Raw genomic sequence first — 12282 nt, 5'->3', positions numbered from 1 at the left:
CAATATACAGGCAACACATACATCAAAGTAAAATCCTTCTTACATAAAAAAAAATATCCTAAAATCAACAGGCTATTTTCCATACATCTCAGAGATTAAAAATAATGACTGTAATATTCACCTAAAAAGATCAAAAGACGACTAAAACAATTCAGTACAGCGTTCTGTTCCTTCCATCTGAAACTGCTTAAGTATTCTGTCTCACTATACCATTACAAATAAAACTGCGTGCTGGAACCTTTATTATGAGCGTATAAAAAACACTGAACCCACTGTTTCTGTAAAGTGAAAAGCTAGCATGGCATTGTAATTTTTATCACCCACAGAAGACATAAAGGCCTATCCTTGCTGCTGGGACTCAGAATCCTTGTGATGCTACTCACATTAGTCAGTCAAACTACTTGTTAATAGAATCTAATTAAATAATGTTAATTAATTTTCCTGCAAGAAAATCAGAAATCTCACTACTGTCAGAATCACACCAAAATATCTGCGCAAAATACCATATATACGTTTTGTAATAAGGTATTAACATTTTAAGTTGCAATATAATATCACAATCTCTGCCTTTATGAGATTCACATGAAGTTACTCAGAAGTTACTCAGTCTTCTCCAAAAAGTTTTAAGGATAGCCCAGAGCAGCTGAGAATAGAATTCAACAGTTCAAACATTAACAGCTGTTAATTCAGAATGCTAAGGAAAAAGCTGTTAATACCAAACACATCACTATGACAAAGAAGAAAGCTAATTAAAAAATAATTTATTTTTGAATATGTTTTTTAATATTTCATGTTCAGTGAAATACAGTGATCTGCTGGATAACAAACGAGCTTATAAGATGGAAGTGACTGTAATTATTTTGCAACTATTTGTCAAGAATTGAAAGGAATGTAATGGAAGAAAATGTGCTATATTCCCTTTATTCTCCTGTAAGGGAGAATATTTCCTGTATGGGAAAACTGCCTGAAAGCTGTAAAATGTAGGCTTCTCCTGAGATTTGCATAACATGGGTTTGGGGCCTCCAGTGAAATAACCGGTGTTTGTCTTAAAATCCTGACTACTGTAGAGACTATGGAAAGGAGACGACCAGAGTATAAATATATCCCATGCAGCTCAGTGTTGCTCCTCTTTTCATTCTGAACACAAGGACTAGAGTGCTATCAATAGACATAGTTCAAGATCAGTTGCGTCAATAGATTTCTACAGCCTTCAGATAGAAGATACACTCCAGCTTATTTAAAAGTCAATAGAAAAACCCTTCTGCTGATCATCTATGCAGACAGGGGCCTGAGGGAACATAACCTTCAAAGGGTAGCTAAAGGCAAAACCAGTTTTAACAAAATGGCAGAATCTTCCCCACTTTTCTTTGAAGAAACAGTGAGAATATTATGAGAATGTAATAAAAAAAATGCATTTTTTTCTTGTTTTTATCTATGTATAGCAAAGATAGCACTGTTCAAAGTTTCCTGGAATTATACAGAAATAAAATTCCAAAAACTGTTCACAGGCCTTGTATGCAAGAAGAAGCACTTCCAAATGTGAAAATCCACAAACACTAGATGATATACTGAAGATATAATTTCTGGAATAAAGCTGTGACTACATTTGACCAAATTTTAAGAGCTGCTTTGTACAAATCAGTACTTTAAGACTGACATATGGAAGATCATTTCAGCAAGTAATTGCTTGTAATCATAATACAATTTATTCCTTGAAAAATCATAAACACTAATTGAATACAGAGGGATATAAAATGGGTAAACAGATGATTAATTGAAAGGTAAAATAACTTACTCCAGGTAGAATATGTCATACTATCTTAGGGTTTTTTGAGGGGTCAGGATTTTTTGATGTAAACAGTAATTTTTAGATAATGAAGTGCAATAGATATAATTTAGCCAGATTTCAGGGAAGTAGCTGATTTGATAACATACTGATATTAGCAGAATAGAATATGAGATTTGGTATAAAAAGTGTAAGGTGTGCAGTGAAGAAAGCAGTGATCTTTATGCAAATGTAAATGCTTGCATTAGGAACACAATTTGAAGAATTTTATTAAGTACTGGAGGCATATGCATTGGAATTGAGTAAACTCAAGTTCTCTGTTCATTAACAAATTACAAACTGACACTGGACCATCCTTATCTCACAACCTCGAAAAAGAATACTGGCTCTCAAAAAAATATCAGCATATACAGACAAGTGCAACGGCATTAGTAGCAGTTCATCAGGGTTCCTGTACTAATCAGGATTAACCAAGAGTGTGGCAAAGGAATATGAACTGCAACATCAAAGACTGGTAAACGGTCAAAAAAGAACATAATCTAATTATGCTCTTAACAACATGCACATTCCTACTACTTTCACTGCAATGTATCTATAGACTGAGCAACCCCCCAGTGAAGTTGGATGACCTTTGGAGTGAAGGAAAAGTTTGCCCAAATTATTAAATTTATGTTGCATAAGTAAGTTGATAAAACTTCTCCGTGACGCATACGATCACTGATTGTGATGCAACAAAAGGATATAGGGACATTTTGAATTACACCATTATAAAACTGTATCATGTTATTATTCTAGAACCAATCTGTACCCTAATTATTAATATTTTCTTCAAGAGGCCTTTTCTGACTAGACTTCCAAGTAAACAGAACATATAGCTGTCTGGCTGCCAAAACGCACCTATTTTAGAATAAAAAAATAATGATAGCTACAGAAATAGTTCAGCACCCCAGCTTATGTATGGGAGGCTTTAGGGAGCCATCTATTGTAGACTATTATATTTCTATTGGGTTTTGGGCAGAAGAGGTACTGAGCTGTGAGTCAATAACTGAAGAATTATATTTCCAGCTCATTAACTCAGAATTTTGATGCAGTGAGATTCTACTGTTTTGTTTCTATGTACTGGAAATATAAAAATCCTACAAAGAAGTAAAAAGAAAAGACATCCTAGCACTACAGTGGTTGAAATGATTGAAAGTTCTTAAAAGTAAGATGTTAAAATAATGTTTTTGCCTGCACTGAACATATGTTTCTTGTTATTTTCCATCTGCACACTCATCAGATCCTAACAGATTAAAAGCATAAAAATGTAAAATTTATTAAAACTGAAGCAGTCCTTCTTTCTTGTCTTTTTGTTTCAGAGCAAACAAAACAACAGTTAATGTTCTTCAGAAACAGAACTCTTTGTACAAAATCCAGTATATTTTATTGTAGAATAACATTCTAATGTGAAAAAGTGTAATTTTTTCAAAATTTTCAACATAGAGAATTTTAAATACCAATATGAAGACTCCATCATTCTGCAGTTACACCCATTCTTTGAAGCTTTAGCTACCAAAACCCATAAAAGCATAAGACTGATTCTATTATTAAAATGAAGGTTAGCAGTGAAATCAAATAATTCGAGAATGGCAGAAAACCAGATATGAATTTCAAAAATATTTACCTTCAGTGGGTCTCTCTGTTTTGTGCTGCTCCTATATGAGGGGGGGGGGAAAAAAACCAAGTGATTCTAATTTTGCATCATACTTTTAGAGAAAATTTTCCTTTTCACATTTGTCCTTCCTGAGCTATAAGAAATGAGCTAGTATATTAACTCTAAAGGAAAAGGAATATGAAAGGAATATGATCTGCAGTCTGGGATAAAAGATGTTCCACATGCCTACTGGTATACTATTAAAAACATTACCTGACACTACTGTTCTTTGACAGTAAGTTCTATTCCAAGAAGTAATTAGATCTATTCTAGATGTGGTTCTATTCTATTCTGTTTTCATTCTTGGAGAGAATGTAAAGGTCTCTTCCAACAAGAATTTCTTCTTGTGTGTTCAACTGTCAGTTGAAACACCACACTTGATTGCTACAGCAATAAAAAAAAATCAGTAATTTTTGACTGTGTCTTTGCAAACAACTTTACCCTGACCATTGCCATTTCAAAGCTGAATTAATATGACTAAAGTTGAAATTCAGTTAGCTTGCCTTTTGGAAAGTCCAATTTGCACTCAACTATCAGTGGATTAACTGGACTAATTTTACCTTTGCAAAGGAAAATACTGAAGCCAAGAGGTTCTGTTACAAACTTTGCAAACATCTTCTCATTCCAGCTCACCACTTAACAAGCACTGTTACCTGCCCCCCCCCTCCCCCCCAACCCGAATTCTCATCTATATTCATTTCTGTCTATGGCAGAGGCACTAATCTTGAAGTTGACAGCACTGAGCATATAGATAAACATGGTAATTTCCTGCTTAAAACTGAAAACAAAGTTATTATGGTTCAGTATAACACAGTATGAAATTCTACAAACTGGCAATAATTTAAAGATCTGAGGAAATCAAGGTTGCACTTTCAGCATTTGCTATTTCTAATCAGCTATACAATTATTTATATGTATATTGTTATTTTCAGCTTCAAAACTAGAGAAAGAAAACTCTCCTAGATTATCTCCTAGAGATACCCATAAAGTTATTTTAATTAGAACATTCAAAATGGGAAACAAAGAAGATTATTCTGCAAGTTAAAAACTTTTTTCCATCAGTTCAAATGCAGTTCTACCTACATACCACAGCTATTAATAGCCTCAATATTTTTCAGATTAAATTTAAGTTGAGGCAAAGGTAAGGTTCAAGAACAAGTTAATTAGCTCCTCATAACTTCTTACATTTTACCTCTGAATCAGATTGCCCTCAGACTAAATCATATTCATGTCTTCTTACCACTCTTTTCTTTTTAAATCAGTATCTCTCTTTCATGTATTTTCTTACCCTTGAGTTTCCTTGTTTGCACACCCTACTGTGACAGAGCAGTTTTCTGCAGTCAGAATGGCTCTTAACTCCAGGACCAGAGGAGAAAAGACATTCTAAACTATTTCTATGCCTCTAGCAATAGATGTCTATTACTTTACAATTAACTAAATGTGCATAGAGACAAGTAACCCAACCAATAATTATAATGCTACTTACAGAACCTTTTTATCCTGCTGCTTTTGTAATGTTTTTTTTTAATTTGCAATAATTAAAAACACGTTTAAAAGAATGTGATGTACGATTATAGATATTGTTTGTAAAATGTGCACAAACTGCAGAGTAGTCAAAAACATTTTACTGAAATGAATTTTCCTTCACTACAGCACTGCCTTATTTTTAACTAATAAATGCCCAATAAATATATCTACTTGGATGTACACTTTCTACACACACAGTGGATATGGAGCAGTTTAAAAAGAAATGAGTTTCAGATCTGAAATATAAAAGTTACGTTATAATATATTCTGAGGAGGAAATATGTAAATAGGTGCTCCAAAATTACAGACCAAAAGATTTTCCTTTTACATCAAATTTTACCAAAGCTAATAATTGAGTTTTCTTTGTGACACTTTGTCAATGAAGATACATAATACTCTCTTCAGCAGGGTCCCTGCAGTCTTCAAACATATTATGCAACTCAAGTTGCTTATACATCAAGTCTCTGTACCTCAAACAAATTTCAGAAATATTATCTCCATGTATATTTATCAGTTTGTCCAAGAAAGAGACACAAATTTTAAATTTTAAAATAATTCAGTCATCTTTTCTACAAGATAGTAAAGATCAGCATTTTGAGGTTGTTTTTTTCCTTCACATAGCCCTTTGTATTGACGTATTTTATAGACTCTTTTAAACTATTTCCTATACTGTAATTATATTGAATGTAAAAGAACTGCTTGGGACAGAAAATAAATGCAAACAGGAATAACTGTAGTAGTAAATCCAAGTAAATCCATGTGGAAGCACATCTTTTCCAATATATAATTGTTTTTCTGGTTAGATGCAGATTTTTAATCATATTGAAAGGCATTTTTATACATACTAGGCAGCTTTTCCCCTTCAGTTTTTTGAAAGCCAAAGAAAGAAATGCTAAATAAGAAGATGTGTTTTTGTGCACTGTTTGCCACAGTAAGTATGAAATTGATGAGATAATGGTACTGACAATCTGGACTTATTTGTAGATGCTGAACATATGAAACCATATTCATCAAGCTTTGTTTGTTTGTATATTTAAATATCTATTTATCTGTGCTGCAAATCAATCTCCTGTATAAAACATTTTACATGAAATAGTTTGGTATTCAGAAAGTCTTTGTATAAAAGCAATCTTTCTCTGTTCAAAACATAAGGTGTTAATACTATAAGGAGCTTTCTTTTGGAGGCTTATTTAAAAGCAGACTTCAGTAGTATATATAAAGAACAAGGTAGAAACCAATTTAAAACAAAATGACAACAACAACAAATAGTGGTTACATCTGCCAAAAGTAATTCTCATAAAATCCCACTGATATTAATTAAGATTCATATTGCCTTTCATGGAAAACTATGATGGAGATAAGTAATCCTTAGTAACTGGCATTTTCCTCTGTGGGGGCACTTGGCAAGAAGTGCTGAGCGTGCTGCCCCTACCTAGTTTTGGAGGAATGTACCTTTCAATTACAAATCACGTGAGGATGTAATTTTAAGGCATGTGTTTTCAACATTTGTATTTTTCAGTCTCCTACATACCATCCTTCACTTAGCTGAAATAGCATAATTGTAATAATCTGTGAATCAAACATTTAAAATCAAAATATTCTATTGTATTGACAATGTCACTTTTAGTATCTAAAGAATAAATCATAAAAAAATGGCTTTTAAATGAAAAGTATCAGCAAAAGATCTCCCATGCATTAATAAAACAAGTAACTGGAACAAAAACTGAAATACAGCAAGGTGGGTGAGGAAGCTTAAATAGATGTCTTTTAAAACCTATATTTAAGAATCAAGTATTTCCTATTTCTTTTTTCACTGTCTTTTGGAACATAAAACTAGGCCAAGTTAAAATAAATAAATAAATAAGAAGGGGAAAAAAAAAGAAAATTAAATTATTACCTGAGAATAATCTTCTACATTTGAGCAACTCCCACTTTGATTCAACTCCACATTACTGTCAACTAAATTTTCATTCTTTTCACTGACAAAAGGAAGATGGGTCATCAAATGAAATCCTTTTTGGATGGTAGACTGTGTGAAGAAGCTGAATTATCAAAAAAAGCTCAAATAATTTAATCCATATATTTCAAATTGCAGATTTCATAACTATGTTTTAAACAGAATTCTGTCAAAATAATTTGTATCTCCTTTATTTCAAAAGCCTAATAAGGCAGTACAAAATGTCCATATGCATATTTTCCTTATAATTACTGGCTTAGTACCACACACATGTGTTTGTAATACCTGAACTATTGCCACCCTCTTAAATAATCTTCAACAAAACAAAACCCATGCCACTTGATGAAAACCAGATGATAATACCAGAAATGAATGAATTTCTATGGCCCGTAGAAAGGAGAATAAATGTAGAGACAGGAAAAAAAAAACTTTGAGATGTATGTAAGGCCTACGCCGGCTACAGTAAGAGGAAATTCTGCCTCTGAGTTCAGTGGAGGCAGAAGTAAAAACTGAAATATAGAAAACTAGAAGTACAAGAAATTCCTTCCACGTTAAATAAACTAGAAAAGTGATGTCAAAACAGTAGTGCAAACATGACAATTAGATGTAATTGTGTTGTGGCAACCATGAAGAACAGAGAAAATTGTTGGTGTTATCTAACTCCTGTCTTAAGGATCGATATAATGAAACATCGAGATCCTTAGCAGTAACAGTGTTCCAATTATCATGCCTTTCAGTGCTTGAAAAATGTTATTAGAATGAAAGAGATTAATAACAAGTTCAGTACCAGTTATGGATAAAAGTCCTTTATTGTGTTTAGGTACCTTGTTACTTGAACAAAAGGCCAATTCCTGCTACATATTTTTGGTTAATTCCTTTAATTAAATCATAAGAGACTAAATTAGCTGATTGTCATGGAAACTTAGACTAGCTAATAAACCATCCTCAACTAAATGGTGTAGATTGACCACAAAGGAATTTATTAAATATGAAAACTAAATAAAATATGGTAGCATACAAATATTACATCATCTTAATTTTTACTCTCTCATTCCTTCATAACGCATTTATGCACATTGCTTAAAATATTTATGTGTACTTTTTCCTACAAACAACTAATTTACTGTATTTTAACCAGCAAAAAGCATCTGAATCAGCAAAACAATACTCCCAGAGTATTTCATAGTAATCCAAAGTCATTTCTGCAACAGTCATACATTGCTCTTCAAATATAACTAACTGATGTATCATCAACCCAACCAATCACTATGACCAAAATGCAGACCCTATCAAATATGCAGTTGATTCAGATTAACTACAGCTGTATTTAACAAAATTTGCACACATTCTTACAGCAAAAATTACTAACAATGTGATGTTACTGATAAAACTTTTGAATACTTACGTATCTTTGGGTACTTTGATAGGATTGGATTTGTGATTTAAAAATAGGCTAGTAATCTCAATATATTGTTCACGTTTCTCTACCACAGGTTCTGGGGGAAAAAAACAACAACTTGTTAAATATACATTCAAAAGAAATATTTAATACTTAACTGACAAACAATTTCCATAGGTGATTCTTCACCTCTTTATAAAATTGTAAGGACTTAAGGAAGCAATCCCCAAGCACCATAGCATACACTTAAATAGAAATGTAGAATTATAGAATGGCTTGTTTTGGGCCCATCCAACCTGACCTTGAACACCCCTGCAGGGATGGAGCATCCACAACCTTTCTGGGCAGCCTGTTCCAGCACCTCACTGTATAGAAGAGTATAAAGAATAGAATGGCCAGGGTGGTTTTAGCTAATGCATCACAGCAAAATAAAGTGCTTAACACTCTGACCCTCAGCTTGCAGTGTATTAGAAGTGTGTTCAGCCTACATGTAGATTGTATACAAAGTGGCTCAAAAGTAAAGCAGGACATTCTGCCTTTGTTGATCTTCTGCTTCTTATGCCAGTCTATTTTGTTAGCATGCCTGTAAAGCCTTCATATTCAAGCCAGCTCATACTGTGTACTTAATTCTATTGTGTAGTACAGATAAGCTCCAGAATAGATTTACCCTTAAAACTATTAACAGTTGCAGAAGGGCTGCTTTCATACTTCAAATGTACAAAAGGTGCTCAGAAGCTTTTGTGGCTCTGCATTGGAGTTTCTGCATTGCTCTGATAACACTTCCTCTTCATTTTCTCCAGTACTGAAGATTAATTTTTCAGAGACATATTAAGACACTTCCCAAAGCATTTAAGAAATAACAGAACTAAGGTGAAGTATAACAAAAATAGCAAAAAAAAAATAAAAACAAAAAGAAAAAAAGTAATCCCTAACAGAGTTCTACAGAAGTGATGCTAACATAACTACGTTCTTGAGAATGTTCATAATGATGAACATGAATTCTAAAATTTATTGAATAGACAAACCTTCAGGTTCAGATTTTGCAACAGTTTTTTTTAGACGGAAAAGCTTCCAGGGAGCAACCGGTGGCTCTGGGGGTTCCAGAGGGCAGGACCTAGTTCTAGTAACCAGGACGGGATGGCTGTGTGCTTGGGAAATCCCATACTGTCTCAGCTTCTCTGCAGAATCAGTCTACAAAACATAGAAAGAAAACCTGATTGGCAATAGCTCTCCTTTGTCATCACCTGTCACGAACAAACAGTATGCACAGAGAAGGATCCAGTGGCTTGGATAACAAATGAAATGAAAATGGTTTACCTGACAAAATTATCCAAAAGCATTCTAATTAGGATTCATATTCAGCACAAAAGGTACAATTGATCACTTAGAAATGTTTACATATAGTTTACTTTTTTGTGAAAGATTCATCTCATCTTTAAACTTCTTTGTACAATCATATTCATTTAGATGCTACAGAAAGCACAAGTGGAGCACAAGTAAGAAAAGAACACTGACAACATTTTACTTTAAATATACATGTCACAAGTAGTTTTTCTTTTCAGAAACAAACCCTTACTCCATGCTGAAATTATAAAGAAGCAGAATTCTAAAAGTGACAGATCTTTTAGATAACTTGTGATAACCTTATAATGTAATATCACCTTGAACAAATATGCCATTAAAGTCAGGCTTTTTATCTCCCAGCTAATTTACAAAACGCATTGAAGGCACTACCGACTTACTGAAGTCTTTAGCAAAAAAACTTAAGAGCAGTTTTAAATATGGACATTGAGTGGTGCTCTTCCCATTAAAATAACAATGCTTCAGTATTCAAGTTCCATTTTTTTTTTCCCTCTGCAAAAAGTTCTGTTTCAAGCTTTGTATATATTTTTAATTATCTCTCTTAATTTTAAATACAACTTGTTTCAGTTGCTGAATAAATCAGTAATTTTCTGATTGCTTCTTCTCATTGCCATATGTTCCTGAGGTGGCATAATTGCAAGCAATGCAGAGCAGACTATGGTTGAAATTCTCAGATATGTTTTAAAAGAGAAGATAAAATTAAATTAAATGCTCTAAGGTACTCAGGCAACTTATTTCTGGATTTCCAGAGGTATGTTACAAAGTTTGGACGTTACTTCTCCTATACTGCAATTTCCACTGATGAAGCACTTCTCAGCCCCCCAAAGAAAGCCTGAAAGTGGGCTTTTTTAAAAGGAGGACCACAATAAATCCACTACATTTCTATATCTAACTCTTACCTTCTGTCTTCCACCTTTCTATCACTCTTTACTGAAATATTGTTTTAGACATATAGATTCCTCTATCTCATCCTATTTGGACTGCCACAACTAAATACTCTTTTCCAGAAATCTCTGTAACCTAAAAATCTGCAGCCAAGTCTGAGACTAAAAGCGTCAGATGGCAGGAAATACATAACCCCTATGTCACTGTTCCCCATTTGTTTTTATTGTTTTTTTAATGACTAAGGCTACTTACTATTACCAAAGAGATAGTAATGAGAGCTTATATTAAAATAAATATAAATAAAATCACAGGGAACAAGAAAGTCTCCAAAGGAACATGAAGTACCCTGTAAACTTGTTTTTTTAATGGGAGAAAAAAAGAAGAAAAAGAAGAAAATAGTGCAAAAATTACAAGCATCAAAGCACGAGACCTGCAAACTACTTTTGGAAACTTTTTGGGTTTTTTCTGCGAAGCTTACTGGTTTTCTGAGAAGGAAGATTACATTTAATGTTCTAATTAAGCAAAATATGATTAAAATGTAGAAAATAATAAACAACATCTAATTAATAATCATATCAAGAAAGCCTGTTTTGGTATTATAAACAGGTTTCTGTGGATTGTAAATAGCTAAGTGGAAATTTAGACACTGTTTTCAAGCTAGCTGCATGATGTGTTAAACTTACTCATCTGCTTTAATCAACTGCAACAGTAATGACAGAAATGAATGGAAACAAACACGCCATTTCATACAGACCAATGCACCAGAAAACACATAACAAGTAAGACTGAAAAATAAACTGAAATTTTTCAGGCAATCTATCAAATAATTAGCTTTCCCATTTAGAAGCATCTCATCATGATGCATTTTCTCGATCCATGTCTTGTTTTCCAGAGACTTCAGCTCTTAGCTTCTTTGTGGAGTATAACTGAAAAATAAGCAGGGTCATGGCAGGAAAACACATGACCAGAATCTAAAAGGACAAAAATAAAAACTGAACTGATAATCACTACTTGCTGTCTGCTTGACTACACTAATTATTATCATTATTTTTTCACAGCGCAGTAGTCACTAAATTAAACATTCTGATAATAAATGTATAATGCTTATTTTCCCAAGGGTACAGGATTACCATCTGAACTAAGGAAAAAATCTTCTCTTCAGATGAACGTAATGGCAAACAGCCAGCGTAGACTGCCATTTCTGGCTGGGTTGGCACATTAGAACCTATGGAGAAAATATAAAATGTTTTAGAACAAGTTAAGTCATAAATAAACATTGTGATCCATCAGTTATTCAGCCCTCTCTGCCTTGTTTTTATTATTCTTTTTTCTGACTGCCATTTCATTCAAAACAAGAGCTTTTTTTGTAAAAATCTCAGAAGAGAAGCCACAGATAAGTAAGAAAAAAACCCAAACACACACCATTATTTTAATCAAACAGCTTTTATATAGAGTTATTATAAAAATGAATAATAAAAAAAAACCTAAAAAATATAACAGGTCAGAAGTTGTTCTTGTCCAAATTCTTTTATTTCTCTTCAGCCATTGAAGCCATTGTTACCTTAGAATGATGAAGAGAAACCAAGGCTGTTTTTGGATGAAGGAAAAAACCCAGAAGTCTAAAAACTATAGTATTATAAATATGGATGTACAGTTCCACTTGAAGTTCACCT

General features: G+C 33.1%; 1 protein-coding gene across 9 annotated transcripts in view; it reads right to left on the bottom strand.

Annotated features, from left to right (window-relative positions):
• ADGB (androglobin) overlaps window positions 1-12282 on the bottom strand; it is a 64706-nt gene that overhangs the window by 31937 nt on the left and 20487 nt on the right. For 8 of the 9 annotated variants that reach the window (XM_015858180.2, XM_015858179.2, XM_015858175.2 and 5 more), the window contains 5 exons: window positions 11740-11834; window positions 9388-9553; window positions 8369-8459; window positions 6904-7048; window positions 3450-3480 (listed from right to left, as the gene is read on the bottom strand). In XM_015858180.2, the coding sequence (XP_015713666.1) occupies window positions 3450-3480; window positions 6904-7048; window positions 8369-8459; window positions 9388-9553; window positions 11740-11834 (528 nt within the window). The remainder of the gene's footprint in view (window positions 1-3449; window positions 3481-6903; window positions 7049-8368; window positions 8460-9387; window positions 9554-11739; window positions 11835-12282) is intronic. The other variant, XM_015858177.2, reaches the window with a different exon arrangement.

The sequence above is a fragment of the Coturnix japonica genome, chromosome 3 (assembly GCF_001577835.2).
Source record: "Coturnix japonica isolate 7356 chromosome 3, Coturnix japonica 2.1, whole genome shotgun sequence".
NCBI classification, from domain to species: domain Eukaryota; kingdom Metazoa; phylum Chordata; class Aves; order Galliformes; family Phasianidae; genus Coturnix; species Coturnix japonica.
This window is presented reverse-complemented; position numbering and strand designations above follow the sequence as displayed.